General features: G+C 41.2%; 1 protein-coding gene across 2 annotated transcripts in view; it reads left to right on the forward strand.

The window, feature by feature from the left end:
• LOC18426835 (putative NAD(P)H dehydrogenase subunit CRR3, chloroplastic) overlaps window positions 1–24,833 on the forward strand; it is a 46,936-nt gene that overhangs the window by 16,994 nt on the left and 5,109 nt on the right. Inside the window, exon 3 of one of the 2 annotated variants that reach the window (XM_020662725.2) lies at window positions 5,462–6,340. The exons of the other annotated variant lie outside the window; for it this stretch is intronic. Coding sequence (XP_020518384.1) covers window positions 5,462–6,261 — 800 coding nt within the window. The 3' untranslated portion in view covers window positions 6,262–6,340. Of the gene's footprint in view, window positions 1–5,461; window positions 6,341–24,833 lie in introns of those variants that run through there. 2 annotated transcript variants of the gene reach the window in all.

Here is a 24,833-nt window from a genome sequence, read left to right on the forward strand (position 1 = left end):
GATGTTCTTTTAAAAGCAAAAGGGCATCATAGACACTTGTGGTATCAAGATTCTTCTTAAATGAGAGGCCACATTCTAGCTGCCAGTCTTTCTATCTGACGGTTGTTTCGAATGTCCAGCAACATTTGATGCTTCGGCCCACCCCTTCGCCATAGGCATCACCTTCTTAGGGGGAGTGACTTTAGACAATTTGATCTTTGCAGTCTTCTTACCAGATCTGAACTTCAACTGCATCGCTTGGGGCTTGGGCGGAGCCTTGACTACCCAAGTCACATTGGCAGTCGTTCCTAGAGGGGCTTCATTCGTTGATTTTAGCTCATGAAGACCGTTCATCATCAAGGGTCTAGGCATAAGGTCTTTCAAAGTGGGATGAGGTTGTATTGTTGAATGAGGGTCTCCATTACTTTTATTCTTTGTCTTCCTACCTCAGCTCATAACATTTCTAGGCGTGGGGGAAGCTTATGCAGTTATCTTTGTGTGTGATAGCACCACCTCCAGCTCCTTTAAACTGACTCTTCTCAGAATTTCAGCTGGCATACACTTTTTCTCATTCCGGCTTGCATAAGTAGGCCGGACGTTCTCTGATACTTCCTCCGTATCAACTGAGGAGTTAAGAGTCTTAAAGTATTTCGAGCATAGCTCGAATAACTCTGGGTGAGTACAACCTTCGACCTTCTCCAACACGGGGACTTGGTAGGTCCGATGTTCAGGAGGGATAAGGTTGATGATTATGATCCCCTCATTTTTGTATTCTTGTATCAGATCCTTCATTGGCCAACAATCTCCCAGCCCATGGGTACGGGAACAATGGTATTGACAGTAAGGGCTCCTTTTAAGGGAGGCCTTCTTTTTGATGTCTTCCACTTTTTTGTTGGGGGAATAAGTCCTATAATGAGGAGATTCCTATATATGGCCGGTACCATGGCTTTATCAAAGTCATAGGGCCCTTGATATAGGAGGTTCTTAGCTATCGGTTAGGGTCTGGCTTCGTCCATCACGAAAGAAACCATGTTGGCCATCACAGTCTCGGTCTCTGGTGTTTCATGCTCAGCACACTTGAGCTTTCTGTCCTTGATGAGGCCTTTGATGATATCCTTTAAGGGATAATAATATTTTATCACATGTCCTCGCATCTGATGGTATGGGTAATGGTCAGTTTGATCTGTTTGACCAACCTGCTTGGGATATCTTGTCATAGGAGGCGTAATTGTCCCAGCCGCTAGGAGATTTTTGAAGACCTTGGGAACCTGGTATTTATCGAAGGAATACTCCTTGTCAATACATCTGCGGTATCCACCTCTTCCTCGTCCACATCCCGATGGTTGTGGAGAATCATAAGTTTTGGGCGGTGTATAATTCCTTCCTCTACCTATTGAGTGACCACCGAAGTAGTCATGGAAGTTTTAAATTAAGCAACCTTAGCTTTAGCTTTAGCTTTATCTGCATCCCTCCTAATGGTTATTGGCTTCGGGCTTAGGCTAAAACCCTCCATAAGACTTTCTAGGTTAACTGCATTAGTTACCAAGTCATTGAAGTTCTCGGATTTGGAAGAGAGAAGGTGTACTACAATGTCGGATCTCATGTTTTTGATACACATGAGCACCTCTTGATCCTCAGGGAGTGCGGTTGCTTGCCCTATGCTCATATTTCACCACCGAGTGATATACTCTTGCATAGGTTCATGATCCCTTTGCTCCACATTGAGGAGTTCAGCCAAGTGGACCACCCTTTCTGTGTTGTGAAACCTTGCTAAGAATGCTTCTTACATTTGCTTCCATGTAAATATGGTCTTAGGTATCAAGCTTTCATGATAGTGACTATACAAACTGTCGCATCAGGAGGTTCTCGTTACTGCATCAGGAGGTCCTCGAAATATGGAGTGATCGTAGTTTCTCCATCACCAACTTTCGCACTGTCTCCTCCGTTAAGGCAGCACTGGTTGGAGATTGAAGCGATGTAAGTGTAGGGGCTGATTGGTTCTCCATGGCTGGATTCGAGGACTGCTGTCATGAAGGGCCGCAGGAATTAGGAGTCTCTCTAGCGGCTCTCAATGCCTCGAGCTCATCTGTTGGCTCTCGGAACTCTACTTCTTTTCGGGCCAACATTGCCCTTAGGCGCTCCATTTCTTCAGTTTCAGGTGCGTCGCTCCCCGCTCCCATCCTCAGCACGCTCACGATAGGGTCTTGTTCGAATGGTGCAGTGGACTCATTATCCAAGCCTGGTGTGGAGAATTTGAAAGGGAAAGACAATGGAGGTACAAGGGGATCCTTCAGTATCGACCCCGCCCCTTGTCCCCTGATATTCAAGTTGGAGGGCAGCAGAGTGCGGGTCCATGAACCCAAGGTAGTGAATGCCACTCAGGTCGGAGTGCGCTCATCGCTTTTAGAGAAGCGGTAAACAAAGCAAACCACGAGAAAAAGAAAACTCTAAACACAACCATACAAGAAACTAAACTGAAACTTATATTTATACATATTCAAACTTAAAGTATTACAATTATCTGAGGCACCAAAGGCCCAATTACAAAAATACATAGTTCCAACATAAATAAGAACATGGCCCACGACCAATCAAACAATACAATCAAAGGTCTTCTAGGCAGGTGCAGCTCCTCAGAGCTACCAAAATGCTCACCCAACCAGTTGTCCTTGACCAGTAGCTGCGACTCTACAAGAATGGAAAGTAAAGGAATGAGATATAAAGTCCAATAAGTAGAATCAGATGTCATGTTCCACTAATATATCTAGCAAGGAGTCATGAGTAATTATTTTCGAAGATAATTAATAATAATAACACAGACGTCATTTAAAACACCAATCTATCAGATCTCATCAGCACAAGTATCATAGCGAATCACAAAACTATAAATCTGAACCAATGCTATTGTGTTTTAACATCAACATCAACATGTATATTAACTAACTCACTCTCTAGGTCACCTACTCCCGAAGTAGAGGGCCTATTCATTAGGCCAAGCCAATCTCATTGCTTACGACCTCTACCATCACTCTGGAGGGAAGACAATGACAAGTGGGTATCCTACTTCGTAATGTCTTCACACACACACACACACACAATCCCCAGCACTCTTTGGGGTTTTTGATAGGTGATGGCCTTGCAAGACACTACTCCCTACACCACCTTGGCTAGGAACATCATGCCATCAAGGTGCCAATCACTATGAATGGAGGAGCGGCCACTCAAACATCATCTATCCCAACTCTCGTCCTACCATTGGGCGAGCCTAGGAGATCACAAGTAAGCAATACAATACGCTCAAAGCATGCCCACCAGTCTTATATTACAGTATGATCATGCAATACACTCAAAGCATGTCAATCAGTCACATATCACAGTATAATGATGCAATATGCTCAAAGCATGCCAATCAGTCACATATCACGGTATGGTCATGCAATACGCTCAAAACATGTCAATCAGACACATATCACAGTATGGTCATGCAATACGCTCAAAGCATTCCAATCAATCACATATCACAGTATGGTCATGCAATACGCTCAAAGCATGCCAATCAATCACATATCATAATATGGTCATGCAATATGCTCAAAGCATGCCAATCTGTCACATATCACAATATGGTCATGCAATACGTTCAAAGCATGACAATCAGTCACATATCACAGTATGGTCATGCAATACACTCAAAGCATGCCAATTAATCACATATCACAATATCACATATCACAGTATCACGGTACATAGTTGACCACAGGGGTCCATTCACATATCACATAGGGCATGTCACAGCTGGACATGTATCATAATATTCACACATATCCGAGTAGTGCAAGTCCTGGAATCATACTTATTTGGAATTACATGGCACTGCACTTATCACATGCATCTCATACACTTATCACAAGAATTTATCGCATACACTTATCACAAGCACTTATCACATACACTTATCACAAGCACTTATCTCATACACTTATCACAAGCACTTATCTCGTACACTTATCACAAGCATTTGTCTCATACACTTATCACAAGAATTTATCTTATACACTTATCACAAGCACTTATCACATACACTTATCACAAGCGCTTATCTCATACACATATCACAAGCACTTATCTCATACACTTATCACAAGCACTTATCACATACACTTATCACAAGCATTTATCTCATACACTTATCACAAGCACTTATCTCATACACTTATCACAAGCACTTATCTCCTACACTTATCACAAACACTAATCTCATACACTTATCACAAGCATTTATCTCATAGACTTATCACAAGAATTTGTCTCTTACACTTATCACAAGCATTTATCTCATACACTAATCACAAGCACTTATCACATACACTTATCACAAGCACTTTTCTCATACACTTATCACAAACACTTATCTCATACACTTATGACAAGCACTTGTCTCATGTATGCTTTTACTTATTCATTAGCATTCATTGATCTTTGCATTGATAACTAGTTTGAGCTAAAATTCAAGGGCATTTTAGTCATCTGACATATTATTACAAAAAAGTAAAAGGTCCTGGAATTTCTTGCATTCTTAACAGTGACATTGCCCTAGAAAAAATGGATATAATTTCCAAACCGTAGAGAATTTTGGTGTGCTTCCAAAGCAAATTTTACACTAGGCGTATGTATCTTTCAAATGGGGTGGTTTGAAAGCATTTGAACTCGATTTGTTCAACCAAAACTCATGGCAACAGAGAACAATTTCTGTATTTTGCTAAATTCTGCCAATAGTGACATACCGTCGCCATTTAGATCGTAGCCTTCTAATTTCACAAAATTTGAACTGGATTAAAACATCAAAATCATAAAAATCTCATATATGTCTCAAATGGAAGTAATTTGGTGTCATTTGATAGGTCAACAGAGGGAGACAAAAACATCAAACCTTCCTGGAATTTCATTGCACAGCCATGGCATACTACAAAGATTACTTCATAGCTTTAAATCTATACTAGATAACAACATGAAACATTTTCTATCTCACACTATCCTCACATGAACATCATTTCACCAATTTTCATGCTCAACAAGAGTGATAGCAGTGTCTAGCATATCATACAAAGAAAGCCTAAATTCTGGAAAATTGAACACATAACATACATGCAATCCTATTTCATTCATGCTTAAACTCCTACTTCATTCATGCCAAAATTCATTCTTTCACACCATGGATACATAGCATCATGACCCACTTACCTTGTGTGCGTAATGGTGTTCACACAATCCCTCACACAGTCACTTCCACCTCACTCCAAGTTCACCCACCAAGCTTCCTCCAAAGGCCAAACTCCAAATCTCAAGTTCTAAGTGTTGGGCTCTAGAGAGAGAGAGAGTGAGAGAATTAATGGCGTGGGAAGGAGGGAGAGAGCTTAAATACTTTCTAGTTGGAGGTGGCAATTCCAAGGTTGACAAGTGGCAAACCTCATATATGCAATAGGACAAGTGGCATGTGTGTCAACATGCATTTGGCAAGTGGCAGTCTTGTTCATGCATGGCGATGACACAAAAGGCGATGGCAATGGAACAAAAGGTGATGGCAATGACATAAAAGGTGATGGCGATTACACAAGAGGTGATGACACAAAAGGTGATGGCGATGGCACAAAACGCGATGGCAATAGCACAAAAGGTGATGGCGATGACACAAAAGGCGATGGCGATGGCACAAAAGGTGATGGTGATGACACAAAAGGCGACGGTGATGGCGATGATACAAGGAGAGATGACACAAAAGGCAACGACAATGGCACAAAAGGCGATGGGGATGTCACAAGAAGCGATGACACAAAAGGCGATGGCGATGGCACAAAAGGCGATGGCGATGACACAAGAGGAGATGACACGAAAGGCAATGGTGATGGCACAAAAGGCGATGGCGATGGCGCAAAAGGCGATGGCGATGACATAAGAGGCGATGACACAACAGGTGATGGCAATGACATAAGAAGCGATGACATAAATGGCGATGGCGATGGCACAAAAGGCGATGGCAATGGCACAAAAGTCGATGGCGATGACACAAGAGGCGATGACACAAAAGGCGATGGCGATGACACTAGAGGCAATGACACAAAAGGCGATGGCGATGGCACAAAAGGCGGTGGCGATGACACTTCTCTTCTCCTCTTTTGTTGGCTCTGTATTGCCATAGAAGCCCCTCCAGCTGGGAAAGGTTTCGATCCTTACATTTCGCGCCTTGGAGACACTGCATGTGATTTGTGGATTTTCAATGGCTAGATGATGCCTTGCCTTCTTTGTAAGATTTCTAGTAGGTGGGAGATTCTCATTAGACGAGAGGTACGAGACATTATCAAAACCCATGGTGATCTTACCCCTCGGGATTTCCTTTTTTCCATTGAGCGTTTGAGTGGTTGCCCTGATCATGTTACATGGCCATACCTCGAGAAACTTGTCTTCTAGGTCATACGAGATCTCCTTCCAGATTGATCCCGATCTACGGCCTCGTTGTGGTAGTATATGACACTAATCTGTTCGAATGGCTTCCCTTGCTTTGTCCAAGATATACTGAGTAGGAACTCTATGCGCATGCTTGATAACTATCTTAACATGCGCCTTATGGACTTGTGTGTACTTTTTGAACTCCGCCTTGGGAACTCGGGTAGGCTTGTAATTGCCTTGCCTCAAATCCTGTTCTATTGCGGTGATCTGTGAATGAATAATACGAGATGATCTTGGTGGCTCATCTTTGTGAGAACTCATGGCTGCTGGTCGATGAGTATCACACGGATTGAGCAAACCTGCATCATAAGAATGTCTGACCGTCGGCATTTGGGCTACATACAGTGATCTCGACAGGTTTGCATCACGAGGATTCCTAACTGCTAGTTGATGGGTGTCGCATGAGTTGGACGAGTTAGCACCATAGAAATGTTAAACTATCGGCATTTGGGCTGCATACAATGATCTAGGCAAGTTAGCATCGTGAGGATTCCTAATCGCCAGCCGATAGGTGTCGTGTGAGTTGGAAGAGTTAGCACCATAGGAATGTTTACCTGCCTGCATCTGAGCATTCTTAACAATTGAGCGTGAAGCTCATATGATCAAAGGCAAAAAACGGGAGCTCTAGGGCATAGACATGAGGTGCCTCGACGGCTCAGATAGTGACTTAGCCTTTACAAAAATAGCTCGGTCACTCTTCTTTAGCGCTGTGACAGATTGGTTCGCAGACCGCAATGGACTTTCTTCACTTGGGATATTGTAAGTGATGGCGTCGCTGTCGAGCTTTGCTTGCAAACGTTGGTTGGGGTAAGTCAAAATCATCCTCAAAGGTCTGTTGCCCAGTAAATATGATTGATATTGATTGGAAGGAATGTGATATGAAGGCATGAGCCACTATTTGTTTATGATTGGCGAATGAAATGTTGTATAATATTATTTGGGAAGAAATGGCAAAAGATTTGTGGTAAAAATTATAAAGTTTTTATCAAAAAATTCTCTCACAAACTAAAATTTCTTAAAAAGAAAACTGTATACCTTGATAATGAAAGAGGATGCAAAACTGTTCGAACACTTGAATGAAATTAATAATATCATTTGTCAACTTGAAAGTATTGGTGTGAGATGGAGAATGAAGATAAAGTTGTCAACTTACTTTGTACAGTGTTGGAATCTTATGACAACATTGTTACTATATTGAGTTGTAGTAAATAAGATTATCATGATTTGGGCTTATTGTGTAGTGCTCTCCTTGTCGGTGAACTTCGAAAGAAGGCATCTTTCGAAAGTTATGTGGAATAAAAGACATAAGCTCTTGTGGAAAGAGGTTGATCAAATGAACGAGGTGATTCATCGAGGAATCAATCAAGAAGTAATTCAAAACGTCGATAATAACCAAGAAAGCTTAATAATAAAAATGTGTGTTGGTACTGTGGGGAGCTTGTGCGTATAAAGAATATTTGTTCTAAACTGTGCTGTTATATTTGCTTCTCTTTGAGCGAAACACCCAAAGTCTTTGGATTTACCTAACGACTGAGGCGAGGCGAACAACTACCATGTTTTCGAACTACCTTTCGCTATTCAAATTTCTAAACGCTATTCAAAAACAAAATTGCGGTCTGCGCAAAGAGAGAGCACTAGCCCCAAATCCAACTAATTTGAGGGGCGTGTTATATTCTTCATTACCCACGTGGCCCCATCCCTCATCAACAAGTACCACTTGCCAATCTCTTTTGTTTTTATAAAATCCCACAACTATCCCACTTTTATTGAAATAAAATTATCATCCACTTTATATGAAAGGTTTGTTATGTCCTTAAGTGATAAAATAATTGAATGTCTTTTATTTTTATTTCCAAATTTTTTAAAATGTTTATATTTATTTTCATTTTATTTTATATAGTAAACCTATACTTTATTTATATTGAATTAAAAAAAAATGAAATATTCTCCCAAATTGGGCATAATATATTTTTATATAAATACTTTATTTATATTCAATTTTTTAAAAAAAAAAACCAAAGTCTTCCCCTGAATTGTCCGAAGCACCGAATTGCTTCATTTTTTTTTATCAAACCGAAGAAGGTCCGAAGCGAATCTGACAACATTACAAGAAACTGGATGAACTCTTCCAAAAATCTTAATGCGGGAGGTGAAAGGAAAAGTGAATATAAGAATGAAGCAAATCAAGTTGAAGAGTCAACATTCGAATTCTTTGAAGATGAAGTATTGATGGTAGCATATAATTCTCTATTATATAAAAATTAGATACTTAATAGTGGAGCTGCCCATCACATATTCCCACATAGATCATGGTTTGACTCATTGGTCGCTTCGAAATGTGGATGCGTTAAAAGAAATGCAGAATGTTTAGACTAACATTAGGCTCCAGATTGAAAACTAGAGGATATCACATTCGAGGCCAAATTCACTCGTGCGCTTCATATTAGAAATACACGCTTTATAATTTATATTGGGTACTGAGCACTTTCAGAGGTTTAATCTTCTTTTACATTTACATTGACTTTGAAGAATTAAAAATAAGCCGAACACCTTTGATTCTGACTTTAAAACCTATATATCTGTTTCTAAAGAAGAAAATAAAGACATGTTAAAGGGAAAATATAACTTCGAGGTCATATTGGCCCATATATGTAAGCAAGGACGTGTTATCCTTCAAGTCTGGTCTTCAAAAGGGAATGGGTCTCAAGTGAATCATAGGAGACGATTATCTCTCTCCTCACGTCTTGAATACTACTCTCTTCTCTACTCTTGATTGTTGCTGAGGAACAACCTCTAACGAATGCTTTATCTCTCTACTAAATTGTCTCTCAAAAGTGTGATCTCCCCTTCATTCGAGGGATATCCACACACTTATTGTCTTCAGATCTTCACCCTCTATCTTCGCTTGAGTTTATCTACTCAGTTGAATCACAAATCTTGCAGGGCGTGATCATTTTCTTCATAACGCGGTTTACCTTTTGTGTTTATCTTCTCATGGTGTTGATCATTCTGCTAAGTTATCCTTGCAGATGAAATTGCTGACGCTTCTCGAACCTTCGAACCCCATGATTTCGCAGGAGCAGAATAAGAGATTCATCATTATCGTCAATGTTGATGTTAGTGGGTTGTAGCCACTTTCGTTGTTCAACTCAATCCCTGCCAACCTTTTAAGGGTAATTAAGTAAGGAGCTTAGAGTTCAATGGTGCTGATTAAACGAGAGAATTCTTTGTTCTTGAAGAAATAATTCCTCTTTTGCAAAAACCTATTGGCCATACAATCCATAAAGCTTTTAAGGATTTAACTTTCAGATAATGATACTAATGATGGGTTAAGCCATCATCAGATAGTTCAAGACTGTTGTTGAAATTGAGATGCGTTAAGCCATCTCAGGGTAGCTTTTAGACTGTCGTCGAAACTAAGATGGGTCAAGCCATCTCTGAGCAACTTTTAGACTACCATTGATAATGAGATGGGTTAAGCCATTTCTAGGCAGCTCTAGACTGCCGTTGAAACTGAAATGGGTTAGGTCATCTCTGAGCAGCTTTAGTCTGCCGTTGAAACTAAGATGGGTTAAGCCATCTCTGGCTAGCTCTAGATTGCTATTGAGGCAGAAACTTTAGACTAACATTGAAACTAAGATGGGTTAAGTCATCACTGGGCAGCAGCTTTAGACTGCCGTTGAGATTGCGATCGGTTAAGGCATCTCTAGGCAGCTTTAGACTGCCGTTGAGACTGAGATGGATTAGGCCATCACTGGGCCGCTTTAGATTGTCGTTGAAATTGAGATGGATTAAACCAGCTCTAGGTGGCTTTAGACTGTTGATGAAACTAAGATGTGTTAAGCCATCTTTGGGCAGCTTTAGACTTCCGTTGAAACTGAGATGGGTTAAGCCATCTTTGAGCAACTTAAGATTGCCGATGAAAACAATCCTTGGCCTATTCTTGAAATCCATAGACTAAGTCATGCTTTGATCGTAATCAAATAGGGCACACTTGAATGACGAGAACCATAGTCATCCTGTGTAGGCTCACTACATATCTCCAAGTGGTTTTATTCTTAGTCTTTCATCATGACTAAGTTTTCATACTTTCCAAAGGTAAAGTATGAGTCATTAATAGCTCGACTATTTGGTATTGTATGTGATAAAAGTACAGCCAACACTCATATGAGTCACTTGAAGGGGATCGGTATCTTAATGGGTAATAACTAAACTACTAGAGTGGTTGGAATAGGTTCAGTTTTCCTATGAATGTTTGACGGAACAATTCGGGCAATTAAGGATGTTAGGCATGAGCCAGAAGTAAGAAAGAGGTTGACTTCCCTCTCTTCTTTAGATTCTGAATGTTACAAATTCACTAGTCAAGGTGGAGTAATTAAAGTATAAAAAAGGGCTCTAATTGTGATGAAAGGAGACTGAGTTGGGAACTTGTACAAGTTGTTCGAAAGCACAATAGTAAGTGATGAGGTGAATTCAGTAGTAGAAGGTGACGAACTTTCATTTCGCCTATGGCATAGAAGATTGAGATATATGATCGATATGGTTATGAAGGTCTTAATGAAGAAAAATTTTATTCTTACACTTATGTTTGATGGATTTGAATTTTGCGAGCATTGTGTCTATGGAAAACAACTTAGACAGCCTTAAAAGAAACAACATAGACAAACCTTCAAGGTTGAAAGGTATACAAGTGAATGCAAACTTAATTATATGCACTCGGATGTATGGGGCCCTTCACTGACTACATTTTAAGGAGGTGCATTATATTTTGTATCATTTTATTAATGATTTCTCAAGAAAGGTATGGATCAAAACTCTCAAGTACAAAAGTGATGTATATTGTTCATTCAAAAATTTTAAAACCGAATTGAAAAATCTATGGGGCATCACATCAAAATTCTTCAAATGGATAATGGTGGAGAGTTTGTATCAAAGGAGTTCGAAATTTTTTTTTCAAGGCCAAGGGAGTTATTAGGCATTACCCAAATACCTAGAATCCTCAACAAAAAGGATAGCATCGAGAGGATGAGTTGCACTTTGATGGGGCATGCGTGGTGCATATTAAATAATGTCGGTCTAGAACAAGAATTATGGGTAAAAGCCATATCAATGGCTTGTTATCTTATTAACTTGTCGTCTTCAATTCCATTGGGAATCAATAATCCTAATGAGTTATGGTATGGAACTGTTAGTGATTACTCCAGTTTAAAATTTTTGGTTGTATTGCTCATGTACTTATTCCAAGTTGCCAAAGGAATAAGTTGGATTCAAAGTCAAAAAAGTGCAATGCTATGAGTTACAACAAGGGTGTGAAGGAATACTGTTATAACATCCAAGTACCCAAAAAATAAGCACTAGTCATGATGTATATTTCGACGAGTCCAAGGTATTGAAAAAGATAGACAATGATAAAGTAATGTAACAAGAGAGCCAATAGTTTGAATGCAACCTTAAAATACTTGTATCAAGTGCAACTATGCCTTATGAGAATGTACCCATTGATCATGGTGAGGAATATGAAGAACCGGAAGATCAAGATGAAGAATCACATCGCCATCAAAATGAAGTTGTGCCTTTGGCATCTAGGCTCTCTATTAGAGAAACTCGTACACCCAAGTGGCATAAAGAATATATGAATCCAATTACTTTGCATGCTTTGATAGTTGAAAATGAAGAGTCAACGTCATTTCGTGAAGTCATTGAAAATAATGATACAGGGCATTGGAAAAGAGTGACGGAGAAGAGATATTGGCCCTTCAAAGAAACAAGACTTGGGATTTGGTATAGCTACTAAGATATAGAAAGGCGGTTGGTTGTAAATGGGTGTTTAAAATAGAAATGGGGCTGATGGAAGGCTTAAAAAGTATTGGGCAAGATTGGTGGCAAAGGATTTTTTACAAAGGCAAGGCATTGACTTTGATGAAATTTTTGAACTGGTAGTTAAGTTGGTCTCAATTCGCTCTGTGCTTGGGCTAGAAACTATGCATGACTTAGAACTTGAAAAAATAGATGTGAAGATGAAATTTTTGCATGAAGAACTAGATGAAGAAGTGTACCTGCAACAACCTAAAGGCTTCATAGATAAGGACAAAGGACTTTTGTTCAAATTCAAGAAGTCCTTATATAGGCTCAAGCAAACATCATGACAAAGGTATAAAACTTTTGATATATTCCTGATGAGCATTGGGTACTCTAGAAGTAAGTATGACCATTCCACCTATTTAAAGTTCTTCAATGATGATACATACTTGATTTTAGTCTTATATGTGGATAACATGCTTTTAGTGTCTAAGGGAAAGGCTAGGATTGATGAGCTTAAGACATCTTTGAGCAAAATATTTGAGTTGAAGGATCTCGAGCTGGCAAGGCAAATCCTCGGGAATGAAAATTGAAAGAGATAGAAAAAATAAAATTTTGTCACTATCTCAAATGTATTACACATAAATTGTGCTTGAGAAATTTTCCATGAAAAATGCAAAGCCGGTAAAGATACCCCTAGCCCCTTCAAATTTCCTTCAAGGCAAAGTCTGAAGACAAAAGAAGAAAAAAGAACAATGGCTAAGGTGATTTATGCAAACACAATTGGAAGTTTAATGTTTATAATGGTATGTACTAGATTGAACATTGCCCATGCGGTTGATATTCTAAGTCATTTTATGGCGAACCCCGAAAAGGTTAATTGGCAAGAAAAAAAATGGTGCTTCGGTACTTAAGAGGCACTAATAGTTATTCAATCACATTTGGTTAAGGCTCAACTCCAATGCAAGGTTTTATGGATGTGAATTTTACCCATGATCTCTATAGAGGTAGGTCAACTACTGCATTTATTTTCACAGTTCGCAAATGGACCAGTAAATTGGATGTCAAGGCTTTAAGACACGACATCATTATCAACAACCGAAGCCAAATATATAGCAGCAAAGATTTTGTGTGGCTTCAAGGATTGATAAGTAAGATGGGCATTGTGTGCAAGCCTATGGAACTATTTTGTGATGATATGGGTGTTATTCACTTGGTCAAGAACCCAATTCATCACATGAGGTAAAAATACGTACGGTTTCAACAACACTATATCCGGCAAGTTGTTGAAGGTGAAAAAATTTGATTGGTGAAGATCACGACTGAAGACAATCTTATGGATATGCTCACAGAGCCTATTCAAGTAGAGAAGTGGGAATGGAACCTAACTTTTGTAGGTTTCAAGAAAGGAAAGAAGTGAGTGGTTGGCAATGCAATGGTGTAACTTTGCATCAAGGTGGAGATTGTTGGGATGGTGATATAAATCACCCCCATTTGAAATTTTCTCTTTGGTTGAAGGGTATTTTTTCACAGAAGAAAGGCTTTTTATGGAGACCCATAAAAGTGCATTTGTAGAGAGAGAAAATATAAGAAAACATATAGAGAAGTTTGGGGGATAGAAATTGGGGCTTTTACACAAACCCTAAGTATCCTCGTATTAGGCTGATTTTTCATTAGCATTTCTTCGCAGCAACGGTCTTGGTTGACGATGATAAAGAGAGGAGTCGATTGATGGTGCTATTGTGGTAAGAAATATCTGTTGGAGCTTTCTTTGCTATTGTATGAGATAATCTCGATAAAACCCCAAACTTATGAATTTCTTCTATTGATAATGAATGCATCCTTACCCCTTTCCCATGGATGTAGCCCATTTTGGGTGAACCATATAAATTTTTTTGTGCCTTCTACTTTTACTTGTGTTGTGGTTTGGTGATTTCACATTTTACTTGTTTTTTCTTGTTTCTGTGTTTTCCAAAATAGATTGCATATATCATTATTCTGGGATATTTTATTTGGCAGTTGGGTTCATTGTTGTGGAGTGTTCACTAACAAATCCCTGAAGTTCTGACTACCCCATTCCTTTAAAAGGAAGGACATGATACCGGACTCACAAGCCAAGCTTACCACACGCAAGATTCCCAAAAAACCATGCATTTTTCAACCTTCGGGTCGGAAGCTCGAATTGCATGCTAAGAAATAAGAAGTGGACCGTCCTCCCCTATTCACGATTTCATTGGCACCTTTGATTAGCAATATGAGTCTCAAGGACAAGTCTCGATTATAGCACCAATGGAACAGACACAAAATTTGTTTGACCAAACGAAGGCTATAAGAAAAGGAAAAGCTAAGATAGAGGAAGTTGACCCCCTGAAATCTATGCTCGCTCCTTTAACGGGTTTTACCCCAGAAACTCAAGAAACAGCTGGCCAAATAAACTCACGAAGTAATCCTCTTCTAGATGCCGAAGTCATACCTCGATGGGATCTATATAGCCTCAAAGCCCATCAATTCATGAGGAAGATGGATTACAGGCCAGCTAACAACCAAGGGTTGAATGATGGAAAGGGGATGCTAGCACCCTTTCGCTATCATCAAAACTACGATGTCTTAGCATAATAAAAAAGAAGGTCGTGGTTACCCGAGGCACCCAAGCCTACCCCCGTGCCTCTTCTTCATCGACCAAATCTCCCATGTGACGGTCTCACAAGAGCTGCCACCGTCCCCTCAGGAACTTACCGCTGAGGAAGTTGTTCCTCAGGAACATCAAGTGATGATAGGGGTTAACCAGATTGATCCAGAGTCTGCCACCGTCGAGACCATAGAAACAGAGAAAGAAACGTCACTCGCCAAGCGCACGGTCGAAGTACTCGAAACTTAAGAACAGACTATCGAGCTGCCTCCCCTTGATGAAGAGGAGATAGACGAAGCCCCAGAGGTTTTAGAAGATGGTGGCCAGTGAACGACTGATGACTTATAAGAAGTAAATTTGGGTGATGAAACTAACCTAAATCCTACTTTTATTTCAGCCATCATGCGTCCTGAAGAAAAGAAGGAATACACAAAATTCATGAGGACTAATCGAGACATATTTGCCTGGCATTATGAAGAAATATTGGGTCTCGATCCCCGAGTAGCAGTCCACAAATTAGGGATAGATCCATCTTCCAAACGCGTCAAGAAGAAATCACGGAGGTTTAGAGCAGATTTAGAAATCTAGATTGAAGCAACAATCAACAAGCTTAAGGTGACATGTTTCATTCGAGAAGTCAAATACCCAAAATGGCTAGCTAATGTCATGACAATCAAGAAGAAAAACATACAAATCAGGATCTGTATAGCCTTCTGTGATTTGAATTCAGCTTGTCCCAAAGATGGTTTTTCACAGAGTTGCTGATTGACTCGACTGCCAACTGCTAAGCATTCTCGTTCATGGATGGCTATTCTGGCTACAACTAAACAAGGATGGCCCTAGAAGACGAAGAGTCCACTGCTTTCCTAACTCTGAGGGAGTCTTTTCTTACACAGTGATGCCCTTCGGCCTCAAAAACACTGAAGCCAATTATCAAAGAGCCATAACCACTATCGTCAAAGACATGCTCCACAAGGAGGTGGAATGCTACATAGATGACCTTGCGGTCAAGTCCAACAGAAGAAGTAATCACATCAAAAATTTGGGAAAAATCTTCGAGAGACTTTACATCCATCAGCTCAAATTGAACCCCTTGAAGTGTGCCTTTGGTGTACAATCTGGAAAATTCTTGGGTTCATTGTCAGGTATCGCGGCCTGAAAACAGAACCAATTAAAATTAAAGCCATTCAGGAATTCCACTGTCGAGAAATCTGCGGGAGCTTAGATCTCTTCAAGGCCTGCTGGCCTACATACAAAGGTTCATCTCTAACCTATCAGGGTGATGATAGCCCTTCTCCCACATCTTGAAGAAAGACCCACCCTTCGAATGGGATGAGTCATGTTAAAAGGGCTTTGACGATATCAAAAGTTATCTGTTGAAGCCCCCGGTTCTTTCTGCTCGAATTCTAGGTAGACCCCTCATTCTATATGTGATGGCACTGGACAAGTCACTTAGAGCATTGCTAGCCCAAATAAGTGATGAGGGAAAAGAAATGGCTATGTACTATCTGAGTCAAAGGATGCAAGGGGCTGAGGGAAATTACTCGCCAATAGAAACCATGTGCCTAGCCCTCATCTGCATGGTACAAAAGCTCCAACACTATCTACTCGCTCACCCGGTTCGGCTCATTTCTTGAGCAGACCCTATAAAATACCTCATGTCGGGCCCTTGCCTGTCGGGCTGACTCGCAAAGTGGTCACTACTTCTCATGGAGTTTGATATCCTGTATGTGCCACAAAAAGCTATCAAGGGCCAAACCCTCACAGACGTTCTGGCTGCACATCCTCTGCCAGTCGAAACACCAGTGATCTATGATCTATCAGACGAAGAGCTCTTCCACGCCGAAGTCTTGGGCGAATAGAAGATGCATTTTAGCGGGGCATTCCAGTCTGAGAAAAGAGGTGCGGGTGTAGTCTTCTCTACCCCTTGCAATGGCCTTCTTACTCTGTCCTTCTCCCTCTCGGAGATAGAATCGCCTAATGAAGCTGAATATCAAGCACTCGTCATAGGCTTGGAGATCCTCCCATATGGACCTGAAGTGTTTGGATGTTTACGAGGACTCAGAATAGGTAATTCGATAACTCAAAGAGGTATACAACATAAGGAAAGAAAATCTCAAACCTTACTTCAATACCGCCAAGTCATTAATGGACGAAGTCGAAGCGGTTACTCTTGAGCACGTACCGCCGTGGATTAATGGGCAAGTTGATGCATTCGTCAAATTAGTAGCAACTATTCAAATGTTGCTAAAATGGGCCACACCAGTATGGGTAGACGAATGAAGATGCACTGAAATCATTAAAGAGGTAGACAAAAAAGGGGAGGAATAACCATCCGAACGATGCCCATTCGAAACTGACAACGCTGATGAGGGAGACACGCAAACTTTATGCCATTCACCAAAATCCCCCATGATTAAAGAGGAAAAATAAGACGAAAAAGAGTCAGCAGCACCAGACTACACATGCATAGAAATAGAGCCAGTAACCCACTGGTGCACCCCTATCAAATATTACATCCAGCATAATCAATCAACTCCCCAAAGATCCCATTGAGAGAAATAGTATCCAAAGGTCAGCCACACGATATGTGTGGGCGATACCCTATTCTGAAATTCCTACAACGATATGCTGCTCAGATGCATTGATCAAGAAGAAGCCAACCATGTGCTCAAGGAGGTTCATTCTGGAGTTTGCGGAATGCACCAGTCTTGTCCTAGGTTGTACAACAGGATCATCAGGATAGGCTACTATTGGCCTACTATGAATACTGACTCCCTTATGTTCCCAAAAACCTGACCTCCTAAACCTCTTCACTCAATGGTGGCATCTTGGCCTTTCCATTAGTGGGACCTGGACATCATAGGTCATATCGATCCACCTTCTTCCTCGGGGCATGTATTCATACTTGTTGCCACATATTACTTCTCTAAATGGGCCGAGGCAGTCCCTGAGCTTGCAGTGACCAATTTCGTGCGTCACCATATCATATACAGATTCGGCATGCCTGACTGAATCATTTCTGATAATGGCCCCCAATTTCGAAGTAATCGAATTGACAAACTGGCTGATAAATTCAGGTTTACATGGAAATACTCGACCATGTACCATCCGAGAGCTATTGGTCTGGCGGAAGCTTTTAACAAGACTCTTTACAACGCTATGAGAAAGTCGGTCTCCGGTACTAAAATAGATTGGCATGAAAAGCTCTCTGAAATTCTATGGGCTTATCGCATTACATCCCGAGCCCAACTCAGTCGACCCCCCTTCTCTCTGGTATATGGGGGTGAAGCCGTGGTTCCTTTGGAAATTTAATTGCCTTCCCTCAAGATAGCCCTCCACTATGAATGACGGATGAAGAACAGGCTAACCTTTGCTATCAAAAACTAGATACACTTGATGAAAAGAGGCTGTAAGCACAATAGAGCCTTGAGATTTAAAACAATTGAATGCAGCGAGCATTCGACAAATCGACCAAAATAAGATCATTCGTGAAAGGGGAACTTGTTTTTGCGGTGAGAAGACCTATCGTTGCTCATGGCCGAACTAAGGGAAAATTCGATCCAAAATGGGAAGGCCCATTTGTGGTGAAAAAGGCCTTCCCAATGGCCTACGTGCTGGTCAATTATGAAGGAGAAGAGGCTATGCCACTAATCAACGAGAGATATTGAAAAAGTATTATCCCTAAACAAAGGTCCAAGCTACACAACCGCTAAACTATTAACACATGTCCTGGTTGTATGACAATAAAACTATGCCACCCATGGTCCCAACTGTATGACCTTAAATCTGCCTCCCAAAAAAAACACATTATATATATATATATATATATAATCTCATTCTATAAAAAAAATCTCAGTCCATGACAAAAAGAGAGGCGCATCGAAAAATGCTTTATAGCCTTCTGCAATAACAACCACTACTAGGGCCTAACGATTGATAAGTCGTCTGACTTCGGTCATACGATCTTCAAGGCATTTCAAAACTACAAGGTTGTCCAAATACTCATCATGACACTCATCCAGCTTGGCGCACTTCTTGCTAAATTCAAGAAATAAAGCATTTATGGTCGACATTAAGGTCATCATCGTAGATACGCAAGCAGTATTGAAAGACGCAAGGTGAGAGTTCCGCTGAGTCCTTCACACGAGCATAATTGGCTTCCAAGGCCCTTTGTTGCGCAGATCTTTCCCCATCAAGAAGTCATGTGACATCTTCTTGCTCTTGTGACATGAAAGGGGGCAAAGAAAAAGAAAAAAAAAAAAAAAAGATGACTGAAAAAGGACCCTACCTTGAGGAGGAGTAGAGCTTGCACGCACCATTTATGTGAAATGACACTCAAGGGAAAAAAGCAAAGAAAAGTACCCCTGTGCACTCCTTTTATAACTGAAGAAAGATAACGTTTCACGCAAAACCAATGAAGTGACACGTGGACCAATCATGAAGAAGTGCGAATGGCACATGAGTGAAACCTCGCATGATTCAAAGGTACGGAAGTATGAATGGCATGCAAAGCGATGTGTCACAAGAGTGAAAGATCGCACTCCGTCCTAAGGAAGCATAAGTGACACGCAAGAAAAACGCTGAGCAATCCCAATGCAGCCAAACACATAACACTGCACGGAACCCTCGCTCAACACTTACTGCCCTGCGCACACGTCTCAATTCGCCCAAATAGCGTCCCCACTTCTGGCAAACAACACCATTTATCTCAGGTATGCAATACTCCATCTCAGCCCACACAAACTTCATGGATCTCCCCCAGGGGTGAAGCACACACTCATGCGCCACTACATGGGATAGACATGCAAGATATTTTCCCTACACTATCTGTACACACAGGGCCTCAATGGTCAAGCTCCCAAAAGAAAAAAAAAAGCGGGGCTTTCATGAAATCCAAAAATGACGTGCACCCTAAGGGCTAGAATGAAAACTTGAAAAGGCAGTCGAACCATTTAAGCCAGATGGTCCGCACACCCCCTCGGGGCAAAACAAGTCTCCTAGTCCATTTCTTATCCCCACCATCCAAAAGCGAGATAAGAACTGAGCGCAGAAAGAAAGAAAAAGGCGAGAAAAAGGCATGGAAGGACAACAAGCACAAGCCATAGAGAAGGAGGATGCAAGCAAAAAAGAAAAGACTTTTATTTCATGAACAAAGAAGTGATTACAAAGATGTGGTTACAATGAATCTGTAACTCCCAAAAAGCAAAATATGTGTATAAACCCATCCTGAAAAGAGTCTCCCATCTAGAGGTCCAGTCTCAAAATCCGCCGTTGCCTTCTAAAAATGGTAGTGTCTTCCAAGATGAGCTGTCATTCTTTTCTAAAAAAAGGACCATGAAAAGAATGAAAATAACGTCTTGCTCCTTTCCGCCCCTGAATGAAGGCAAAGAACCAGGAGCCAATTAGGGGAGTAGCAACAAGCGAAATGACAAGCAAGAAATCTTGAGCTTGACATGTTGGCCGTCCACCCAAACATCGAATGTTGAAGTGGACCAAATCATCCATTCGGCCCACCATCATGAAGGAGATGATGGGCAAGCGAAGACCATCACAATCCGTTCGAATCTTACGCACAGCCTTGGACCTTGCTCTCGGGATCTCGAGCAAACAGTAGGGATCTGAAGACACAAGCCCACCATCCAGCACAGATCTATCAACACCTTCGCAAGATCGAACATCGTCACCCAAGAGCGCAGCACTCAGGCGCACTCAAAGACCTTTGACCCTAAAGCCAGCCTCAGCAAAATGCATGACTTCCCAGACGAAAGCTTCAAAGAAAAGGAGAGATCTCTTCTCCCTCTCCACAAAGAAAGAAACAGGAAAATAAAGAAGCTTCTTGAACAGAAGGAAATGCCATCACGTTCTCTTAGCTTAAAGCCCCTTTTTATAAATGCCACAGGCTGTCATAAAAGCACTTCGATTCCCAAGTAGCGCTTCATCCGACCATACAGACACGTGTCATCACGATAGCGCCTCGATCGACTACCAATCAAGTTCTCTGTCGCCTCGCCTCTCAAGCGTTATTTTCAAAGGATCACCGGTTAAATCTTCCACCATCTCGCCTCTCAAGATTCACTTTCGACGGATTACGAGAAAATCTTCTGCCTTCCTGACAACGTTTCCTAGAAGAAAATGGGCTTGTCATCAAAACAGACCACCTTCCCAGTCAATGTTCTGCCTCTGCACGGATGCATCCTACCTCACGAGGTCCCACTTCGACAATCATCAGATGATAAACGAAAAAGCGTTCCTTGTGCTTATACATCCCTTGTGCACAAAAGTCACACTTCTATCCCCTGACGTCCCATTCGCAGTGTTCACTGCTCTAGCAAGCACCATCCAAAGCAAGACCCCTCCAAAGAGATAGAAAGAAAAAATTAGGTATGGTGAAAACTTGCAAAGGGAACTATGAGTAAAAATGACAAGCGGGTATGGCCATGAAGCTACGAGTAAAAGTGTCCTGAAAATAAGAAAACGGGGCAGAGTGAAAACCTACAACGGCGCCATGAGTAAGAATAGAAATCAAAATGTGGATGTGACCTCGAAGTTACAAGTAAAAATGCCTAAAAAGGAGTCGGTGAAAACCACGCTTCTGGCACCACTCCTATCCAATTCAAGTGAAAACCCAAAAGGGCACTTGGATTAAAATAAACAGGTTGATGCAACTACTACATGAAAAAGAAGAAGACCTCAGCCAATTACAAGCAAGAAAAGATCGCAAATGCACAGTGCCAAATCAAATCTCCATCCTTAGCACCAAAATCCAAATTCCGACCCCAGTGCCAAAATCCAAATCTCCGGCCCCAGCAACCAAATTCCAATCCTGGCCTTAGTGCCAAATCGAATCTCTGGCCTCAGTGCCAAAATCCAAATCCTGGCCTAGTGCCAAATAAAATCTCCTGCCTCTGCATCAAATCCAAATTTTGACCTCAATGCCAAAATCCATATCTCTGGCCCCAGCGCCCAAAATCCAAATTCCAGCCCCAGTGCAAAAATCAAATCTCTGCCCCCAATGACGATCCAAATTTCGACCCCAGTGCCAAAATCCAAATCTCTAGCCTCAGCGCCAAATTTCAAATCTTCGGTCCTAGTGCCAAAAACCAAATCTCGACCCCAGTGACAAAATCCAAATCCTAGTCCCCATGTCAAATCAAAAAATTCCGGCCCCAGAGCAAAAATCCAAATTCCGACCCTAGAGCTAAAAAAATCCCCACCAGCTAGATTGGGACAAAGCCAACCAAGGGAACCCACTTGCTGGTCCAATAAGGAGGCATCATCGACATGGAGTGGTAAGCCCTTTATGAGGCAGCCTATTAGTGTGCTTTCCCAGAAAAGAAAACGATTTCAGAAGCATTGGGAAGGGAGCCTTAAGAGAATTCCCCAATTTATTAAGAGTCCATTTCGGTCGCCCCTCAGGAAGAAGCTTAGCATGGTCTCTTCCTTAAGGATCATGCTGACGCTGATGATCGAGAAGAAAAATAATTTGTTGAGAGGAAATAAACACATCTTGGTAAGCATTCGAAAAAAGATGAAATTCGACAACAAGATCAGATTTTGTATGTTGCACTTCTTGCTTCTCTAGAAGTGCAACATCCATTGGAGCAAGTTGTTGTATGTCATTTATGACTTACCCACATTCTTGACGCAAATAAGAATAGAGTCAGTGACAACCTAGTCCTGTTGCTGCACGAGACACTGCCAGACCAAGGGAACACTGCAGAATAAGCCTAACACTAGGCAATCTTGAAAAAGTATTATCACACCACAAAGAGACCTTACAACTATAGCCCTGAGCTAGGGGCTTCAAATAGTAGTAGACCACCATCATTGCATCCATAACGTCGAAAGACCCCTAGGGACTAAATTTGGGCTCAATCAGACCTCTCAAGAATAATATGACCCCAAATTACCTCGAAAGGGTAAGTCGTACACTATTGCGGTGGGGCCTCAGCAAAATCAGTCCCCAATCATGGAGGTCGTGATCTTCACCTCCCGAGATGACCTACAAACCCCCACATGTCGCTCGATTGAAGTCGAATCAAGCTCAAATTCGGACACAAGATAGGTCTCGACGATTCTGTCATTTTGACATATGGCACACATCATGACATCACCCAGAATCAATGTTTTTCTAGAGATGAGATGAACCCAAAACCACGAAAATTAGAGCTTTTGAAGAAAAAGGCATCTCGAACTTCGTGAAGCAATAAACTCAAGATCTAAACATCGCATCATCGAAAAGACAATTATGATGAGACCGTATCACAAAGGTTACAAACTAATATCACTGTTACATTCAATTTAAGGTCAGATAAATCGCAAACTCCAAGGACCAAAACAGATAAAATTTAGCGTAAAATGACTGTGGAAGTCTCCTATTTAATTTGCAATCAAAATAAAAACTCAAAACACTATAGATTGCATTGTAGTGACAGCCAAAAAGTTCACAATCTAGCCGGATTTCCACTGCTTGAGAAAAATCCTACCTCAAGACGATCAAAAGATATCAAACTCTTTAGAATCAAACAAGCATCAAGACTACGATGATCAATCATCTCAAACACCATCACAAGCATCCGAAAAAGCTTCCAAGACCTGGCAATGGCGAGAGGCCCCTCAGAGAGGGATGGTTTCGCCATTAGGACAAAACGTTTAAGGGGCATTTTGGTCTTTCCTAATTTCAAGATTTTATTGAAATTTCTTTTAAATGTTTTTAAGCTTATTTTGAAAATCCACCCCTGTTCGGTGGGTTTTCTATATAAACAATCTTAGGTCAATTATAAAAGGGTCGGATCATTCATTAATGAATTAGAAGCATTAAGCTCGTTTCTACTTTTCTTTTGCTCATAAGTCTTGGATCTAGTGCGAAAGGGATAGAGAAAACTTTTCAGAGAAAGAAACTATACCTAGCCTTCGCTAACCACGCTGCTCAAAACCCTCTCTCCCTCTTCTATCTTTCTTCTCTCTCTTCACTCATTACTTGCTCCACGCAGTAACCCGTGCCAATGGAGAACGCACGGCCGCGTCTCTCTACCCTCATATCTCTAGCGTAGACCTAGCAAACCTGTGGTAATATATAGCACCCTGCTATCCTACATACGCTCAACCCAATACCTCTCAAAGTCAACCTAAGGATTCCAACCCTTAGATCATCGCTCTAACTTCCTCTCCGTACAATAGAGTTGAGTTGTGAGTGACCCATACGCTCTCTCCCTCAATCACTTAGGAGGAGTATTCCTGAGCTGATAAGTCAAGAGGGTTCTAATCCTTCAATTGCTCTGATCACACAAGCGTACAACGTTCGCATGCAGATGAGAATCTTCATCGCCTCTCTCCCTTATCCCTTCCTTTCGTCAGCCAACCTTCGTCCGAGCAAGCCACTATAGAGGAGTACAATCTAATCCATATTGCAGTTTCCAACGAGAGAGAATGAAGAAACTAGTTGAAATGCCTAAGAAGAGCTCGTGTCCAAACTGAGCTGGCAGACAGCTGGAGGGCTTCGTAATTGTTCTAAGAGGGAAAACTGTCCGGGTGTGTCCTGAACCTCAAAACGACGAGATATGTGCCGAAATGCCCCATATCATAAAATCTCTCTTTGTTGGCTCCTATCCGCACATAGGAGAGCATGCTCCCAATGCACGTGGACCCTCTGTCATTGTTTCATTTTTCCGCCGTCTGCACGAAGAAAAATTAAGTCTGACCAGTTTCGTAGAGAAAGGAAAGGAGAACCTAGTTTTTAAACTCTGAAAATCCCTTTATGGCCTAAAACAAGTATCGCATCAATGGTACATCAAATTTTAGGAAACCTTGTCAAAGGCAGGGTTTACCTCAAATGAGGAAGACTACTGCATGTATAACAAAGTAAGTGGGAGTGATGTTCGGTTCATATTACTTTATGTGGATGATATGCTAATAGTTA

The sequence above is a fragment of the Amborella trichopoda genome, chromosome 12, assembly GCF_054954075.1.
Source record: "Amborella trichopoda isolate Santa Cruz 75 chromosome 12, AtrichopodaSantaCruz75HAP2 v2.0, whole genome shotgun sequence".
NCBI lineage: Eukaryota > Viridiplantae > Streptophyta > Magnoliopsida > Amborellales > Amborellaceae > Amborella > Amborella trichopoda.